We start from the raw sequence: 20,864 nt of genomic DNA, 5'->3' as shown, positions 1-20,864 counted from the left end.
CATCCTCTTTATGCATGTTGTCTTACTCCAAGCTATATAGGCTCGAAAGCCTACTACCAATTAAGCATATTAGGTGATGTGCATCTCTGTAATCAGGTGTGCATAATTACTTCCTTTCCTTTGGCAAAATGGGTCAAAAGAAGGACTTGACAGGCTCAGAAAAGTCAAAAATAGTGAGATATCTTGCAGAGGGATGCAGCACTCTTAAAATTGCAAAGCTTCTGAAGCGGGATCATCGAACAATCAAGCGTTTCATTCAAAATAGTCAACAGAGTCACAAGAAGCGTGTGGAAAAACCAAGGCGCAAAATAACTGCCCATGAACTGAGAAAAGTCAAGCGTGCAGCTGCCAAGATGCCACTTGTCACCAGTTTGGCCATATTTCAGAGCTGCAACATCACTGGAGTGCCCAAAAGCACAAGGGGCTTGATTCACAAAAGAGTGCTAACTGTTAGCACGGGCGTTTTCGCGCGAAACGATAACGTTTTTGCACGCAAACGTGAATTTTACTGCAAAATCAATATCGTTTTCGTGCGAAAATTCACGTTTGCGCGCGAAAACGTTATCGTTTAGCGCGAAAATTCATGATCGCGCGCAATGCGAAAATTCGCGCGAAAACGCCCGTGCTAACAGCACTCTTTTGTGAATCAAGCTCCAGGTGTGCAATACTCAGAGACATGGCCAAGGTAAGAAAGGCTGAAAGACGACCACCACTGAACAAGACACACAAGCTGAAACGTCAAGACTGGGCCAAGAAATATCTCAAGACTGATTTTTCTAAGGTTTTATGAACTGATGAAATGAGAGTGAGTCTTGATGGGCCAGATGGATGGGCCCGTGGCTGGATTGGTAAAGGGCAGAGAGCTCCAGTCCGACTCAGATGCCAGCAAGGTGGAGGTGGAGTACTGGTTTGGGCTGGTATCATCAAAGATGAGCTTGTTGGGCCTTTCGGGTTGAGGATGGAGTCAAGCTCAACTCCCAGTCCTACTGCCAGTTTCTGGAAGACACCTTCTTCAAGCAGTGGTACAGGAAGAAGTCTGCATCCTTCAAGAAAAACATGATTTTCATGCAGGACAATGCTTCATCACACGCGTCCAAGTACTCCACAGCGTGGCTGGCAAGAAAGGGTATAAAAGAAGAAAAACCAATGACATGGCCTCCTTGTTCACCAGATCTGAACCCCATTGAGAACCTGTGGTCCATCATAAAATGTGAGATTTTTAAGGAGGGAAAACAGTACACCTCTCTGAACAGTGTCTGGGAGGCTGTGGTTGCTGCTGCACGCAATGTTGATGGTGAACAGATCAAAACACTGCAAGGAAACTCAAAAGCCTGCCATCCATGGATTCTGTCAAAGAAAGGTGGCTATATTGGTCACTGATTTGTTTTGGTTTTTGAATGTCAGAAATCTATATTTGTGAATGTTGAGATGTTATATTGGTTTCACTGGTAAAAATAAATAATGGAAATGGGTATATATTTGTTTTTTGTTAAGTTGCCTAATAATTATGCACAGTAATAGTCACCTGCACACACAGATATCCCCCTAAAATAGCTCAAACTAAAAACAAACTAAAAACTATTTTCAAAAATATTCAGCTTTGATATTAACCACTTCACCACTGAGGGGTTTTACCCCTTGAGCACCAGAGTAATTTTCACCTTTCAGCGCTCCTTCCATTGATTCGTCTATAACTTTATCATTACTTATCACAGTTAAATGAGCTAGATCTTGTTTTTTCCGCCACCAATTAGGCTTTCTTTAGGTGGGACATTATGCCAAGAATTATTTTATTCTAAATATGTTTTAATGGGAAAATAGGAAAAATGTGGGAAAAAATTCATTATTTTTCAGTTTTCGGCCATTATAGTTTTTAAATAATGCATGCTACTGTAATTAAAACCCATGAAATGTATTTGCCCATTTGTCCCGCTTATAAAACCATTTAAATGATGTCCCTATCACAATTTTTGGCGTCAATATTTTATTTGGAAATAAAGGTGCATTTTTTTCAGTTTTGCATCCATCCCTAATTACAAGCCCATAGTTTATAAAGTAACAGTGTTGTACCCTCCTGACATAAATATTTAAAAAGTTTAGTTCCTAAGGTAACTATTTATGTATTTTTTTTAATTGTACATTTTTTTAATTTTTTTTTTAATTACAAAAAAAAAAAATGGGGAGTGTGGGAGGTAATGAGTTAATTTTTTGTGGATAATTAATCTATTTGTATGGGAAAAAAATGCTTTAGGGTGTAGTTTTACTATTTGGCCACAAGATGGCAACAGTAACTTTTTGTTTAATGCGACCTCCAAGCGTCCTTCCGGACGCTTGGAGGAAGTACTAGGAGGCTGAGAACGGGTTTTTTTTCACAATGATCGCGCTGCTTAGCGGAGAAGCAGCGGATCATTGCGGGGCTTAGATCAACGAACGGGAATGGATTTTCCCGTTCATTGATCTCCGGGCGAGCGGCGGGCAGCGTGTTTACCCGCGGTAATGCGCGCTAGAGCGAGCGGGAGCGCGGCCAGCGGCGGGAGCACGGAAAGTCAGAAATCAGAATCAGAAAAACTTTATTTCGCCAAGCATGACTGGGTCATGCCCGGAATTGTTTTTGGCACAATACATCTGGATTAGAGAGAGACATAGATAGAGACATAGATAGATAGCAGCGAGCCATAGAGGCATCGGTTAGAGTGAGTTAGCATTTCATTTCATTGCAATACCACTGCACATTGCATTGCTCCATGCGATTGTATTTCACTACACGTAGTATTGCATTTCCCTATACATCCATAAAGCATCACAGTCCCTAGTGTGACACCGCGATGGTTAGTCTGGTGGGTTGGTTGGTGTGGTTGAAAGTTCCGCCATGGTACAGACCGCCCTGCAGCTCGTCCGGGTTTGCATTGATGGTAGTATGTGGAGGGAGTTCAGGAGGTTGACCGCCGAGGGGAAGAACGAGTTCCTGTGTCTCGTGGTCTTTGTGGAGATGGCCCGAAGCCTCCGGCCCAGTGGCAGCAGGCTGAAGTAGCGGTGGCCTGGGTGAGAAGGATCATTGGCAATCCTCAGAGCCCTGGACTTGAGTCTGTTGTTGTGTAGCAGGGCAAGAGAGGGGAGGGGGCACCCAACGATCCTCTCCGCTGACCTAATGACCCTCTGAAGTTTGTCCTTGTCATTTGCAGTGGCCCCAGCATACCAGACCAAGATGGAGGAGCAGAGGATTGACTCAATGGTGGCGGTGTAGAAGCTGGTTAGGATTTTTTGAGTCATGCCAAACTTTCTCAGCTGGCGGAGGAAGAAAAGTCTTTGCTGGGCTTTCCGTTGGGAGGCAGTGATGTTGGGCTTCCAGCTGAGATCACTGGAAATTATAGTACCCAGAAGCCGGGCACATGGCACCCTGGCTACCTCGGTGCCGTCAATATAAATGGGGGGCGGAGGGGGGGCAGACTTCCTGAAGTCAATGATTAGCTCAACAGTTTTTGCAGTGTTAAGCACCAGCCTGTTCTCCTTGCTCCAGTTGCAAATTCTCTCCACCTGTTGGCAGTACTCTTGGACGTTATCCCTGGTGACAAGGCCAATGATGGTGGTGTCGTCGGCGAACTTGATGACCTTTACGGAGTCTGCCTCCGATCTGCAGTTGTTTGTGTAGAGGGAGAACAGCAATGGTGACAGAACGCAGCCTTGGGGAGCACCTGTGTTCGTGATCGCTGCTTGTGAGTGGATATCGCCCAGTTTGACGACTTGGGATCTGTTGGTGAGAAAGTCTGTGATCCACAGTAGTAGGCTTGGGTGGACTCCGAGTGCAGCAAGGTCCCGTTGCAGAATGCGTGGGCAGATGGTATTGAAGGCCGAACTGAAGTCCAGGAGAAGTATTCTAGCATACGTGTCCGGCCTGTCCAGGTGGTCGTTGGTGAGCTCCAAGCAGATATTGATCGCATCATCGGTGGACCTGTTTTCCCTATAGGCAAACTGGTAGGGGTCTAGGACGGGTGAAGTGGAGAGCTTGAGGTAGGCTAGGACTGCCCGCTCCATGGTTTTCATGATTACAGACGTCAGGGCTACGGGTCTAAAGTTGTTGAGATCGGAGACCCCTTGTTTCTTAGGGACAGGTATGATGATAGACCTCTTAAAGCAAGTGGGGACCTTGCCTTCCTCCAGGGACTTGGTGAAGATGGCGAAGAGGATGGGAGCAAGTTGCCGACAGCAGGTTTTCAGGCAGGCTGGAGACACTCCGTCGGGGCCGGAGGCTTTCCTGGCATCAAGTGTTGATAAGAGGTGCAGGACCTCGGCTTCGCTCACCACCGAGGGAGAGGGCAGGTTATTGTTTGCCAGGCACAGGGGTGGGGTAGCCGGTGCCGGGATTCCCTCTGGTACTCCCTGGTTCTCGAACCTGCAGTAGAATCTGCTGAGTTCTTCTGCTAGTGTCGGGCTGGGTGTCGCCTGCTGGGGTTGGGGCTTGTAGTTAGTGGCGGCCTTCAGCCCCTTCCATACGGCACGTGAGTTGTTTGAGCAGAGGTTGTGTTCCACTCTTTCAGCATACTCTTTTTTGGCAGCTCTCATCTCCCGATTGAGGTCGTTTCTTGCCCTTCTATAGTCCTCTCGGTTGCCGGACCTGTGCGCAGCCTCCTTGCGCCTTCGCAGCTGCCGTAGCTTGTTGGTGAACCACGGCTTGTTGTTCGGGTACAGCTTGAAGGATTTTGCTGGTACACAAGAGTCCTCACAGAAGCTGATGTATGAGGCAACGTTATCTGCCCATTCATCCAAGTTTGGCGCTTCCAGGGCCTTCCAATCGGTGCATTCAAAGCAGGCTTGTAGTTTCAGTTTTGCCTCGTTCGACCAGACCTTGGTGGACTTGATGGTCGGTTTAGCTGATTCCAGGCGTCTCCTGTAGGTTGGGATAAGGTGGATGAGACAGTGGTCCGACGAGCCCAGAGCTGCTCGGGGGACTGCTTTGTATGCATCCTTCAGTGCCGTGTAGCAGTGGTCCAGGGTGTTCGGGCCCCTGGTGGGGCAGGTTACATGCTGGTGATAGCGCGGCATCTCCTGGCGCACGTTGGCCTTGTTGAAGTCACCCGCGATGATGAACAGTGAATCCGGGAGGGATGTCTCCCACTGTGAGATGGTCTCGCTTAGGACGAGAAGGGCAGATTTGATGTCTGCATTGGGAGGGATATACACTCCGGCAAGGACATAGGAGGAAAACTCCCTTGGTGAGTATGGCGGCCTACAATTGATTAGCAGTAGTTCCAGGTCTGGAGAGCACTTCCTAGCGAGTATCGTTGGAGGGGGGCACCATGAGGAGCTGATGTAGAAGCAGACACCACCCCCTCTCTTTTTCCCTGAGAGGACAGGGTCCCGATCTGCTCGTATGATGCTGAAGCCCGGGAGAAGGAGGGCGCTCTCGGGGATGTCCTCATGCAGCCATGTTTCTGTGAGGCAGAGGGCCGGGGTGTTACTGACGAGGTCCCTCCTGTCGCAGAAGAGGCGCAGTTCATTCAGTTTGTTTGGGAGGGATTAGGCATTTGCCAGGAGGACTGAGGGGATGGCTGAGCGTAGGCCCTTCCTCTCTAGCCTCACACGGGCACCAGCGCGGCATCCTCTCCTCCGCTGGCCTGGCCGGAGTCTCAGGGCAGGGTCCAGGACCTGTCGTATGTGGTCCCAGATTAGAGTGGTCAGGAGCCCGGCTTCAGGGGGAGGGGGGCCCGGTGGTTCCCACCCTAGAAGCTGTTCCCTGGTGTAAGTGGTGCATGTGGCGGGGGGCGGCCTGGGTGAGCCGCGGCTGCTGGTGCGAGGGGTGGTGGGACACCAGCGGGGGGGGAAGGAGCATGGCATTCTGGGGCAGTGCAAAACAGTCTATCACATGCGCAGTGGAGTCTGTCACATGAGCAATACAGTCTATCGCCTCAACAGTGCGATGCAGTCCACATGAATAGTGCAATACAGTCCATCCCATGAGCAGTGCAATACAGTCCATCACATGAGCAGTGCAATACAGTCCATCACATGAGCAGTGCAATACAGTCCATCACATGAGCAGTGGAATACAGTCCATCACATGAGCAGTGCAATACAGTCCATCACCTGAGCAGTGCAATACAGTCCATCACCTGAGCAGTGCAATACAGTCCATCTCATGAGCAGTGCAATACAGTCCATCCCATGAGCAGTGCAATACAGTCCATCCCATGAGCAGTGCAATACAGTCCATCCCATGAGCAGTGCAATACAGTCCATCCCATGAGCAGTGCAATACCGTCCGTCCCATAAGCAGTGCAATACAGTCCGTCCCATGGGCAGTGCAATAACTTCCAACACATGAGCAGTGTAATACAGATCAACCTATGAGCGGTGGCATACGGTGCGGAACTGTGAAATCGCTGCAGCGTCCATCACATGAGCAGTGCAGAGGCAGTCTACGGTGTGAGCAGTGTAGACAGGCAGACAGGCTTGCAGAGAGTCAGAGTCTTACCTCTGGAGCGAGGGTCTGATGGTCGAGAGCCATAAGGGGCTGGGTCCTTCTCTGGCCAAACCACAGCTACAGGAACTGGGCTCCAGCGGTGATGGGCGTTGGGGGGGCGAGGAGTGATGGGGCTCCAAGCTGTGGTGGGCTGCAGGAGAGGAGAAGCAGCCCTGGAGGGCGGCTGCACGTGCAGGAGCCTCAGCCTCACCCCTGTAGCAGCGGCAGCGAAGCCTAGGAGATAGCGTGCACCACAAGTCAGCTTGTGCACGTGGGTGGCAGCAGATGGCAGCGGAGCCTAGGAGGCAGCGTGCACCACGAGTCAGCTTGTGCACGTGGGTGGCCGGAGATGTGACCGGCGGCTGGCGGCGGAGACCAGGACCTCAGTGTGCTGTACCTGGGTGGCCGGAGATACGTCGGCAGGCAGCGGGTCCCTTCCTCTCCAGCCTCACGCGTGGGTCCGGCGGCAGGCAGCGGGGTCCAAGGGTCCAGCGGCAGGTAGGCGCCGGGGGTTCAGCGGCAGGCAGTCAGAGTGCTCCGTGAGACGGCCCCCACCACGTGGGTGCTCGGAGGTGGTCGGGGAGCGGCGGCGGGATCCAGGAGATGGGTCACGCAGCAGGCAGCTGTATCTAGGCAGTGCTGGGAGCCGGAGGTCAGCGGGGGCTCCCACAGTGTGAGCCCAATCTAACAGACGGAATAAAGTCCGCAAAGACAGCGAGGAAAGCAGCAAAAAGGGAGAAAAGGTGTAGAGCCATGTGCCGTGGCTGCTGATCCCAGCGCCATCTTGATATTAAGTAAAAGTACGGATTTCTCCGTCCCTGGGGGTGAAAGGATGGAAAAAGGGGCGGAGAAATTCGTACGGGCGGGGGTAAAGTGGTTAATGAGTTTTTTGGGTTCATTGAGAACATGGTTGTTGTTCAATAATAAAATTATTCCTCAAAAATGCAACTTGCCTAATAATTCTGCACTCCCTGTACCTAGCAATGTATTGGCAGATCAGCCAAGAGACAGATCTCTCTCTGATTGAATCTGATCTGAGAGAGATCTGTTTAGCTGCCCAAACACTTGCAGGGCGATTCCAGATCGATTGAAGCATGAAGTCTTTCGGGAATCAGCCTTGTGAGGCCTCCTCACGGCTTCCATTGCTGCACCTCAAATGTAAATTCTATTTACATACTGCAAGATGCACCTAAACTGTAATGGCTCTGGCCATCACATAGCCAGAAAAAAAAAAATCATGTATGGCGCCTGGTCCTTTATTTAAAACCTGGCTAAACACTTCTCAATACTGTTTGTGTGGTACAGCCACACTGCACCTCCATGCTGATTTCTCTCCTGTCAGTCTGCTTCACCAGCTCAGTCCACAATCTCTCCTGTCAGTCTGCTCAACAAGTCCACAATCTCTCCTGTTAGTCTGCTGAACCAGCTCAGTCCACAATCTCTCCCGTCAGTCTGCTCAACCAGTCCGCAGTCTCTCCTGTCAGTCTGCAGTCTCTCCTGTCAGTCTGCTCCACCAGCTCAGTCCACAATCTCTCCTGTCATTCTGCTCAACCAGTCCGCAGTCTCTCCTGTCAGTCTGCTCCACCAGCTCAGTCCACAATCTCTCCTGTCAGTCTGCTCAACCAGTCCACAGTCTCTCCTGTCAGTCTGCTCCACCAGCTCAGTCCACAATCTCTCCTGTCATTCTGCTCAACCAGTCCGCAGTCTCTCCTGTCAGTCTGCTCCACCAGCTCAGTCCACAATCTCTCCTGTCAGTCTGCTCAACCAGTCCACAGTCTCTCCTGTCAGTCTGCTCCACCAGCTCAGTCCACAATCTCTCCTGTCATTCTGATCAACCAGTCCGCAGTCTCTCCTGTCAGTCTGCTCCACCAGCTCAGTCCACAATCTCTCCTGTCAGTCTGTTCAACCAGTCCGCAGTCTCTCCTGTCAGTCTGCCGAACCAGCTCAGTCCGCAGTCTCTCCTGTCAGTCTGCTCCACCAGTCCAGTCCACAATCTCTCCTGTCAGTCTGCTCCACTAGTCCGCAGTCTCTACCGTCAGTCTGCTCCACCAGTCCGAAATCTCTCCTGTCAGTCTGCAACACCAGTCGGCAGTCTCCCCTGTCAGTCTGCTCCACCAGTCCGCAGTCTCTCCTGTCAGTCTGCTCCACCAGTCCGCAGTCTCTCCTGTCAGTCTGCTCCACCAGTTCGCAGTCTCTCCTGTCAGTCTGCTCCACCAGTCCGCAGTCTCTCCTGTCAGTCTGCTCCACCAGTCCACAATCTCTCCTGTCAGTCTGCTCCACCAGTCCACAATCTCTCCTGTCAGTCTGCTCCACCAGTCCACAATCTCTCCTGTCAGTCTGCTCCACCAGTCCACAATCTCTCCTGTCAGTCTGCTCCACCAGTCCACAATCTCGCCTGTCTGCTCCACCAGTCCGCAATCTCTCCTGTCAGTCTGCTCCACCAGTCCGCAGTCTCTCCTGTCAGTCTGCTCCACCAGTCCGCAATCTCTCCTGTCAGTCTGCTCCACCAGTCCGCAGTCTCTCCTGTCAGTCTGCTCCACCAGTCCGCAGTCTCTCCTGTCAGTCTGCTCCACCAGTCCGCAGTCTCTCCTGTCAGTCTGCTCCACCAGTCCGCAGTCTCTCCTGTCAGTCTGCTCCACCAGTCCGCAGTCTCTCCTGTCAGTCTGCTCCACCAGTCCGCAGTCTCTCCTGTCAGTCTGCTCCACCAGTCCACAATCTCTCCTGTCAGTCTGCTCCACCAGTCCACAATCTCTCCTGTCAGTCTGCTCCACCAGTCCACAATCTCGCCTGTCAGTCTGCTCCACCAGTCCGCAGTCTCTCCTGTCAGTCTGCTCCACCAGTTCGCAGTCTCTCCTGTCAGTCTGCTCCACCAGTCCGCAGTCTCTCCTGTCAGTCTGCTCCACCAGTCCACAATCTCTCCTGTCAGTCTGCTCCACCAGTCCACAATCTCTCCTGTCAGTCTGCTCCACCAGTCCGCAGTCTCTCCTGTCAGTCTGCTCCACCAGTCCGCAGTCTCTCCTGTCAGTCTGCTCCACCAGTCCACAATCTCTCCTGTCAGTCTGCTCCACCAGTCCACAATCTCTCCTGTCAGTCTGCTCCACCAGTCCACAATCTCTCCTGTCAGTCTGCTCCACCAGTCCACAATCTCTCCTGTCAGTCTGCTCCACCAGTCCGCAGTCTCTCCTGTCAGTCTGCTCCACCAGTCCGCAATCTCTCCTGTCAGTCTGCTGCACCAGTCCGCAGTCTCTCCTGTCAGTCTGCTCCACCAGTCCGCAGTCTCTCCTGTCAGTCTGCTCCACCAGTCCGCAGTCTCTCCTGTCAGTCTGCTCCACCAGTCCGCAGTCTCTCCTGTCAGTCTGCTCCACCAGTCCGCAGTCTCTCCTGTCAGTCTGCTCCACCAGTCCGCAGTCTCTCCTGTCAGCCCTGTCCATCTGTCATCCTGGTCCCCCCCAGACCTGTAAACAGTCAGTCATCCTGGTCTCTGCCAGTTCATCACCACGTTCCCTGTGGGTCCAGGCAGTCAGGTGTATGATATATATTAGGATATAAAGCAATCTATACTTGCAGAACTGGAATTTTGCTGTAGGTGCTCGTTACGTTTCCCGAAATATCGAATAATTTTTAATCCTGCAAACCCGGTGCTCTGCTTTAATTAAAGTAAAATATGGTATTATGTATAACTGAAGGGGACAAAGCAGGGTGGAAATGTAGAAGAGCAGACAAAAATATAGATGTGTTCATTAGCCATTACCAGAACACTGGTGGGAACAGATAATGAAGTAATTAGCAAAAAGACTAGCAAAAAATTAGTCTAGATCTAACAGTAAAAATGCAGCTGTCAGTATGTCAGTACAAGGCCCTGAAGCACACTTCACTAAGTCGGAACATGTCGTCATGTTAGATTGCAGCATAGTGAGAACACATCACTGTCAGAAAGTGGCACTCTGCCAGAATACGGAACAATATGCTGCAGAGACTAATGGGAATGGCTTACTGATCTCTGTACAGCGCTGTGGAGTATGGCAGGTCTATATAAATGTATAATAATAGTGTCTGACTGTAATGAGGACATTAGAGTGTGAGCTCCTCTGTTCAGACTGATGGGAATGGCTTACTGATTTCTGTACAGCGCTGTGGAGTATGGCAGGTCTATATAATTGTATAATAATAATAGTGTGTGACTGTGGTGAGGACATTAGAGTGTAAGCTCCTCTGGTGCGGAGACTGATGTGAATGGCTTACTGATCTCTGTACAGCGCTGTGGAGTATGGCAGGTCTATATAAATGAATAATAATAGTGTCTGACTGTAATGAGGACATTAGAGTGTGAGCTCCTCTGTTGCACAGACTGATGGGAATGGCTTACTGATTTCTGTACAGCGCTGTGGAGTATGGCAGGTCTACATAATTGTATAATAATAATAGTGTGTGACTGTGGTGAGGACATTAGAGTGTAAGCTCCTCTGGTGCGGAGACTGATGTGAATGGCTTACTGATCTCTGTACAGCACTGTGGAGTATGGCAGGTCTACACTCACCTAAAGGATTATTACGAGCACCTGTTCAATTTCTCATTCATGCAATTATCTAATCAACCAATCACATGGCAGTTGCTTCAATGCATTTAGGGATGTGGCCCTGGTCAAGACAATCTCCTGGACTCCAAACTGAATGTCAGAATGGAAAAGAAAGGTGATTAAAGCAATTTTGAGCGTGGCATGGTTGTTCGTGCCAGACAGGCCAGTCTGAGTATTTCACAATCTGCTCAGTTACTGGGATTTTCTCGCACAACCATTTCTAGGGTTTACAAAGAATGGTGTGAAAAGGGAAAACATCCAGTATGCAGCAGTCCTTTGGGCAAAAATGCCTTGTTGATGCTAGAGGTCAGAGGAGAATGGGCCGACTGATTCAAGCTGATAGAAGAGCAACATTGACTGAAATAACCACTTGTTACAACCGAGGTATGCAGCAAAGCATTTGTGAAGCCACAACACGCACAATCTTGAGGCGGATGGGCTACAACATCAGAAGTCCCCACCGGGTACCACTCATCTCCACTACAAATAGGAAAAAGAGGCTACAATTTGCACAAGCTCACCAAAATTGGAAAGTTGAAGACTGGAAAAATGTTGCCTGGTCCGATGAGTCTCGATAGAGTCAGAATTTGACATAAACAGAATGAGAACATGCCTTGTTACCACTGTGCAGGCTGGTGGTGGTGGTGTAATGGTGTGGGGGTATTGTTTTCTTGGCACACTTTAGGCCCCTTAGTGCCAATTGGGCTCATTTAAATGCCAGGGGCTACCAAAGCATTGTTTCTGACCATGTCCATCCCTTCATGACCACCATGTGCCCATCCTGTAATGGCTACGTCCAGTAGAATAATGCACCATGTCACAAAGGTCGAATCATTTCAAATTGGTTTCTTGAACATGACAATGAGGCCACTGTACTAAAATGGCGCCCACAGTCACCAGATCTCAACCCAATAGAGCATCTTTGGGATGTGATGGAACAGGAGCTTCATGCCCTGGAATCTCCATCAACTGCAAGATGCTATCCTATCAATATGGGCCAACATTTCTAAAGAATGCTTTCAGCACCTTGTTGAATCAATGCCACGTAGAATTAAGGCAGTTCTGAAGGCGGAAGGGGGTCAAACACCGTATTAGTATGGTGTGCCTAATAATCCTTTAGGTGAGTGTATATAAATGTATAATAGTGTGTGACTGAAGTGAGGACATTAGAGTGTAAGCTCCTCTGGTGCAGAGACTGATGGGAATGGCTTACTGATCTCTGTACAGCGCTGTTGAGTATGTCAAAGCAACATCAATGTATAACTGTGTAACTGAAGTAGTAAAACTGTAGAGTGTAAGCTCCTGTGCTGCAGAGATTGATGGTAATGGATCAGTGATCTCTGTAAAGTGCGTTGGAATATGTCACAGCTACATAAATGTATAATAGTGTATGACTGTGATGAGGACATTAAAGTGTTAGCTCATCTGATGCAGAGAATTATGTGAATCCATTAGTTATCTTTATACCAGGGCTAAGTCGTAGTCGAGGAGTCGGAGTCAGAGCCATTTTGGGTGTCTGCAGTCGGAGTTGGAGTCAGAGTCGGTGGTTTCATAAACTAAGCAGTTGGAGTCGGATGATTTTTGTACCAAATCCACAGCCGTGGTAAGTATTAGGCTAAGGAGTTGGCGTTGAGGAGTTGGAGCTATTTTGGGTACCTGGAGTAGGAGTTGGTGATTTCATAAACTGAGGAGTCGGAGTCGGATGATTTTTTTCACCGACTTCCATAGCCCTGCTTTATACAACACTGTGGAACATGTCAGAGCAATATCAATGCATAATAATAAGTCTAAGACTGTGGTGAGGACATTAGAGTGTTAGCTCCTCTGGTGCAGAGTGATGAGAATGGATTAGTTATCTTTATACAGCACTGTGGAACATGTCAGAGCTATATCAATGCAGAATAATAATAATAATAATAATAATAATCTAAAGGTGGCCACACACAATACAATTTTTTAAATATCTGTTCAATTCGAGAATAGCAATCAATTTTTTTGACTTACTGTAACAATTAAAAAAATCTGACCAATGTACCACACACCTGTGTTAAATTCATTCATGAATAAAATAATTGAAAAGCTCGGAAAAAATTGATTGGAACTGTACATCAAGTAATTGACGATCCATCACACACCATACAATTCTTGATAAAGTTGGTCTGAAATTTCCAACATGTCTAATCTTCAAAAATCGAAAAAAAAAAGAAAAGCTCTTGATTTTTCGGGACAACTGATCAAAATTATCAAATTGGTAAAAGGTTGGATCTTTTCATTGTATGGCATGTGGCCAACTTTACACTGTGGTGAGGACATTAGAATGTAAGCACCTCTGGTACAGAGACTGGGGGGGGGGAATTGATCAGTGATCTCTATACAACAATTTGGAATAACTCAGAGTTATATAAAATGTATAATAACTGTGGTGGGGATATTAGAGTGTAAGCTCTCCTGGTGCAGAGGTTAACAGGAAAGGATCAATGATATCTCTAGAGAACTGTGAAATATAGCTAAGCTATATAAATGTATAATAATAATAGTGAGTGACTGTGGTGCGGAAATTAGTGTGTAGGGAATTATAGTGTAAGCTCCTTTGGTGCAGACTGATGGGAATGGAAGAGTGATTGGTGTAGTGCAGAGATGGGCTTTCGAGTAGAAAGCCACTGGAATTTGATATTGTAATGAAGGTTGATTAAAGCAGGTGTGAGCATGGGAGACGAGGGGTTACTTACCCAGAAGTCTGTCGGGCTCCTATGCGTATCACTCCACTCGCACGTGGCCTATGGGACGCACTTCCTCCTTCAAGACGGAAAGAGGAAGTGCGGTAGTGAGTCGTGGAATGTGTCCCAAAGGTCACGTGTGAGTGGAGTGGAGCCCAACGGACTTCTGGGTAAGTAACCCCTCCCCTCCCATGTTCACACCTGCCTTAATCAAGCCTAGTTACAATTTCAAATTCCATTGGCTTTCTACTCAAAAGCGAACACTGCAAATGCAGCGCAGGAGACTTGGGCGCAGTTGGCACCACCATAGACTGTAATAGGAATTACGGCTATAGTGGCGCACAGTCAGTAACTTTGGCACTGGCACAAGATGGAGCTGAAGTTACTTTGGAAACACTGTAATTCGGCCTCCAGCAATAGCTGGAAGCCGCATTACATCATTCCCCACTATCCACGTGGACCTGGAGGGGGAACAGTATTTAACGTCGCTGGGACTTGTGCAGAAACAGGATACGCCGGCTGTATCCTGCGCCCAAGTCTCCCGGCGGCTAATTCTCTTGGACGCATCGAAGCCCATCTCTGGTGTAGTGCACTGTGGAGCATGTAAGAGGTATAGAAATGGACAGCGATAATAAAGCAGCAGTAGTAATAGTGATAGTAATATCTATAGACATACTAAAATATACTGTCCACAGCATGGTTCTCACCTGGGCAGTGAATGAATGACCACTCAAAGCTCTTCTCCCGAGGACACAAGCCCGTGTCAAGGACCATCTCACTGGAGTGCTTCCCCTGTGGCTTCATGGGACCCCTGGAAGAGCCCTCTATGCATTGCCCCTTCCCGGTGTTGGAGGGGTCATTACACCAGCCACAGCCGGGGTGCTCCAGGCACTGCGCACACGTGCGGAATCCCGAACAGTTTTGTGCTGGAAAAGAAAGACATCAAAATAAGCAAACATCTCAACATGACAACAAATAAAAAGTCCTACAACACAAGTAGTGACAGCACTCCTGAAGCGGACATAAGATTATCATCTTCACAAAACTAAACTAAATACATTTACAAATGCGAAATGTACACAAATATAAAACAAACAAGTTATTAGAATGGTCCATTAAAAAACTATACATTTGACAAAGCAGGCTGCAACTACATGTGACACAGAGTGTATAGCACACCTATGGCTTATTGATTGTAGACAGCCATATTACCCATACTTGCAAACAATCCTTCCAAGGGGTTTGCTTTGGTCAGTGAAATGTATGAATTGGAATGGCTCTATGGGGTTGATGCACGTAGCGCCATTAATATTGCCGTGTGCAGAAAGCGCACGCCAGTAATATCAATATTATCGTCAGCAGAGGGTGTTCTGCAATTATCACGACCCGTGGCACATGGGTAACACGAGTGTTGTTTGCATAACATGTGTTACCGTGGCAACACTTACATTACTTATGTACGCTAATTACGTAGTGTACATAAGTAAGTACATAACTAATACTTGATATGCCAAGCACTATTTTGCCTTCGTAAAATGAGAACGCTACGATTATTATTTGGTATTTATATAGCGCCGACAGTTTTCGCAGCGCTGTACGTGAGTAAATATATACGTAAGTATATATTGTCTTGTCACTAACTGTCCCTCAGAGGGGCTCACAATCTAATCCCTACCATAGTCATATGTCTATGGGCTTGATTCACAAAGCAGTGCTAACCCAGTTAGAGACTTTAGGCGTGATAACCACTGCACCACGCTGGTGAAAAGACAGTTTAGGCGTGATAAGTTTAGGCGTGATAAGTTTAGCTCGAGCACAAAGTCACGCACGCAAAGCAGCGCCATTAAACTTTATGCAAAGTGCACCAGACTTTGCTAGCGCAAAACTTTTGATCCGCTGTGCACTGCGGTGCTAACCCAGTTGGTGCTATAGTTATCACGCCTAAACTTATCACGCCTAAACGTATCATGCCTAAACTTATCACACCTAAACTGAGTTTAGGCGTGATAAAGGGCTTTTCACCAGGGTGCTAACTGTTAGCACCGCTTTGTGCATCAGGCCCTATATGTCTAGGGCCAATTTAGGGTGAAGCCAGTTAACTTATCTGTAGGTTTTAGGGATTTGTGAGGAAACTCACTCAGAGGACAAGGAAAACATACAAATTCCATGCAGACAGTGCTCTGGCTGGGTTTAGAACCAGCCCGGTACAAGGCAAATGTCCCATCCACTACGCCACCGTGCTGCCCATCTTTGCACTACAAACAACGTACACATACGCAGACTGTACACGTGCATTATACATGCACACTATACACATATTATATCAAATGAGTCACAAGCGCTGCATACAGTTCATATATAGCCTAAACTGGCTTAAAGTGTTCACAACAGGTGCTCTTGCTGGATTTGGACTAGGTTCTGGGACACAGAGTCATTCGCTATGACAGGTATCAAGTAGTCACAGTTGGGATCAATTCCTCCCCATCGTGTCCCCACTCACCAAATACTTCATCTTCATCTGCCGCACCTAAACTGCTGAAAAGAGAAAGCTGCTGCTGGTGATGGAATTTTATACACTGGAGATCGATGCTGATCTGCCAATAGATGAGGGACAGTGACCTGATCGAGTAGCTGTGAGGTGGCCAATACCTCAGAGGCTAACACTGGTCCATTCAGGCCGCAGCATTTGGTGAGTGGGGACACGAAGGGGGGAATTGATCCCAACTGTGACCACTTGATACCTGTCATAGCGACTGACTGTGTCCCAGAACCAGGTCCAAATCCAGCAAGAGCACCTGTTGAGAACACTAAGACAGTTTGGGGTATATATGAACTGTGTGCAGCGCTTGTGTCCCATTTGATATAACGGTTTGTTTTGCTTTGCACATAGCAGGGTAGCGCTCTACATTTTCTATTTCAGATTTCTTCTGGACTATATTGATAAATTATTTGGTTTGCGCGCTAGTCTGATATTGTTACTGACACTATACACATACACTTCACACATACCCTACACAAACACACACTAAGCACAGACACCAAGCACACTGCACACTATCTGTACACAAACACTTTACACACAGCATACACTATACAAACGTACATACTACACACACACACACACACAGTACACATGCACACTAAACACACATACATACTATACATACACTGTACACATGCATTGCACCCACATACATATTATACATACCACTGTACATATGCACACTAACCACACATGCACTGTACACACACACACACACACACACACTATACATACAGTGTGCACACATGCACACTAAACGTACAATACACATGCACTATACACACACAGTACACAACCACACTAAACCCACAGCACACATGCACTGCTGTAAATGGAATAGACTAGCAAACACAGGAACTGTTGAACTCTTTATTGCTCTAGCCAGTCTATTCCAGCAGCAATGGCTGTGAAGTATCTCTCTGCCAATCCACAAATCCAACCTGGTGTCACCATAAAGCATCGCGGCAAGGTCAGCCTAACCTCTCAGCTGTGCGCCGAGCTGCGGCGGTCGCTTCCTTCGTCAAGCGCAACCCGGTCTTGAAACATTAGGCGCTTTATAGAAGCAATATTATTGTTATTACGGCTGAATTCGTTAGGCGCGCCGCCTCAGCTGGGCGATGACAAAGGCGCGAGGTGCAGCACCAAGGTCTGCCGGATCTAATGTCTTTAATTTTACTGTGCACATAATCACAGTCTGTAAAAAGGCTGTAAATCTCAATGCTGCATAGAATATTGAATTTATAAGTGAACGGAATGGAGTCTGATTCAATGTACTGATGCCCCCTGTGCTTCCAGCAGCCTTCAGGAGGACACTGACCGGCAATACTTCATCTTAAAGTGTAACTGCAGTCATAAAAGACATTCTGAAAAGGCGTTCAAAACAAATTTAGATTTTTGCAAAAATGAAACTGTAGTACCTTTTATTGTTTACATGCAGCATGCTGATCAGAAAACCAATCTATGCACATCAGAAACTCCTGTCTCTGGCTCTTGCTAAACATTTCAATTCCAACTTTATATGTAATTTTAGACATTTCCTGCTCTGCTACTGCAAACATTCCAACTCCACCTCCATATACAGTGCAGCTTAAAAAAAGTTTAACAGCCAATTTATTTATAGGATTGCACATGCTCCAGGCCAATTTATTCTAGCACATTCTTTTTATTTCTTATTTGTTACATTTTCTTGCTTCTAATTAGTACGGCTGTAATGTATATTTATGGCCACTCGTCACTAGGGGGCAGTGTGAGACTGTAACAGAGGTCTTCTGCGTTCAGTTTCTATATTTTCTGCTAGCAGGGAACTATCAAGCTGCCAGAGCACATATAGGTGATGATGAGAAGGACTTGCCCATTTTTGGTATTTTTTTTCCATGGCCAGTAAATTTGCTACTCCATGTTTTCCATCCCTCATGAGGGAATATTGAGTCTGTGGTTCTGTGCACTGCATTTGCCATCCTCAATGTATGCAAGAATGACTGTTGGTTCTTCTGAAATGCCTGTCCTGCTTCCAACAGTCATTTCACAAGAGGACTGGGCTGGCTGTTAAGAGCAAGAGACACAAATACTTCCAAGTATATGAGGCCCAGGGCCTCAGTCTTTATCTTTCACAGAATCAGCTGTTGTAGGACAACTGAAGACCATTATCCGCTAATCCTGTCACCAGTATCACGTGACTAGAGATGATGATGACAGCTGACCATTGGAAACAGCTTATTAAGGCAGGAAGGGGCGGGCACAACTTACTATTCACTTCAAAACACAGAAAAATCACATTAAAGGTTCATGCACACCTACCAACTATCTTTCCAATTATCTATCAAACTTGTCTGTTAAGCCCCATACAACTTTTGTTGTTAAACAAGTTGAAACAAGTATTTTGCTATTGTTCACCCAACTGATAAGACTAATAGGAAGCCAATCCAACTTTTGGATTGACTTCTCATCGGCTTTTTGAACAATAGCAAAATACTTTTTTGCGTTGTTTCACAACAAATGATGTTTGACAATTGTGCTCCAAAAAACACAGCTGTTGAGCGTATGAATGGGGCTTAACAGACAAGTTTGGCAGATAGTTGGACAGATAGTTGGTAGGTGTGTATGAACCTTAAAGGACCACCATCATGAAAAATTGAATTGTAAAATGTAAAGACATACAAATATTAAATACATACATATTTCGTCCAGAGTAAAATACACTATAAATTATTTTTTTCCTATGTTGCTGTCCCTTACAGTAGTCAGTAAAAACCTGACAGATCTGACAGGTTTTGGACTAGTTCATTTCCTCAAGGGGGATTCTCTGCATCTCTATTATTCATTACAAAATCTCTCACTGGAATCCCCCTTGAGGAGATGGACCGGCCATATTCTATCTACAAGCCACAGGAGCATAAAAGAAAATGTGGGAAAAATGTACTTCATGTATTTTACATTTTAATGTTTTCGCAATAGTGGTCCTTCAAGCCATAATAAAACCGCAACCTGTATAATATTTTCACAAGTTTATTTTTCTTAACAGGACTTGGAAACTGGTTCCCTTTTTAGGGAGCCTGGAGTGAGAGGGATATAGAGGCTGCCATATTTATTTCCATTTAATCAATGCCAGTTGCAACACTATCCGAGGAGTCGGTATAAAGGAAAAACTGTCACACGCGGTCCACAGGACAGGGCTCTATGAATATCTAAATGTCTATTATAAAGACTAAAAAATATACTTTATTGAATCACTAAAAACATGTATAAGCATATTCATGTTTTTAGTGATTCAATAAAGTATATGTTTTAGTCTTTCAAAATTGACATTTAGGTATTTATAGGGCCCTGTCCTGTGTACCGTATAATACAAACAATACCAGTTGCCTGGCTGTCCTGAACAAGCATATGCAGATCAAATGTTTCTGACAAAACTCTGACTAAATAAGCACATACTTGTTTCAGGTGTGTGATTCAGACACTACTGATGTTGGAATGATCAGCAAGCTAGCCAGGCAACTGGTTTTGTTTAAAAGGAAATAAATATGGCAGCCTCCATAGCCCTCTGGCTTCAGCTTCCCTATAAATTAGGGTGAGGGTCAAAGTTTGGACAAGACAGCTGTATTCATTTTGCACTCTCTTTAAATCTAGAAATATAAAGTTTCTTCTTTGTTGCAAGTTACATGTTAAACTCGTTCTTTTACTTTATTGGTCTGGCATTGCAGTTTATATATTTTTTTTTTTACTAGTCTGATAAGTTATGGGAGCCGTGTCTTCTGTAGACAACGCAGAAATACAATCTGGCTGAGGGCTCCATCTATGTAGAGACATTCCGACAGCCTGCAAATTTCATTAGGCTTATTTAATAAAAATATACATTTTTTATAAGCCAGCTCTGAATGGAAAGTGGATTAAACGCCGGCGCTTTTGTTAGCGGAGCGTGGACAGGCAGGTAGTGCCACATGAATACAAATGGCGTAATTATTATGGACGGAGAAGGCGGATGGCGAATTGTGTGTGCGGAAAAAGCCTATCTGGGATTGGGAAGGACGTGTCACGGGGTTATCGGGTGGTAAATGGAATTTTAACGTACGGCATTGTCTGACGCTACCTGCGGCCTCCTTCCAACCGGCGCTCCACGGAACGGCCTCCGCAGTCTATTCATTTACTGGTAATTTCATTTATGTCTCTGCCGCCAAATGTCAGCCCGCCGCCTGCCAAGAGTCAGCGTGTTCCCATTTGTTCTCCGGCCCCTCCGATCCATTCCCCATCTGTCGGCAATCACCGCGCTCATCAGCACGGAGCTGCACGTAACCCCCGGGTGAAGGAGACGCCTCCCGCTCACCGACCGCATCCGTCCTTCACCGCCATGGCTAGGTCGTCCTGCTTCCCTTTATCACTTCCTTAAAGGGAAAATATCCTTGGATCAATGCAGAGGCAGTGGAGAGAGTTTCCAGCTTTTTGGGAGTTACCATCGCAGAGAACCTGTCCTGGGCTGACAATGCTTTAGCTGTAATTGGCAAAGCACAACAACGCCACTACTTTTTGAGAAAACTAAGGAGCGCTAACCTTCCACAGAAGCTGCTGGATAATTTC

General features: G+C 46.9%; 1 protein-coding gene across 2 annotated transcripts in view; it reads right to left on the bottom strand.

The window, feature by feature from the left end:
• The window catches only part of ATRNL1 (attractin like 1), a 903,042-nt gene that overhangs the window by 554,964 nt on the left and 327,214 nt on the right, over window positions 1-20,864 (bottom strand). For both annotated transcript variants that reach the window (XM_068257926.1, XM_068257927.1), the window contains exon 18: window positions 14,458-14,676. In XM_068257926.1, coding sequence (XP_068114027.1) covers window positions 14,458-14,676 — 219 coding nt within the window. The remainder of the gene's footprint in view (window positions 1-14,457; window positions 14,677-20,864) is intronic.

The sequence above is a fragment of the Hyperolius riggenbachi genome, chromosome 10, assembly GCF_040937935.1.
Source record: "Hyperolius riggenbachi isolate aHypRig1 chromosome 10, aHypRig1.pri, whole genome shotgun sequence".
NCBI lineage: Eukaryota > Metazoa > Chordata > Amphibia > Anura > Hyperoliidae > Hyperolius > Hyperolius riggenbachi.
The sequence above is the reverse complement of the archived record's forward strand: the minus strand, read 5'-3'. Positions and strand labels throughout refer to the sequence as shown.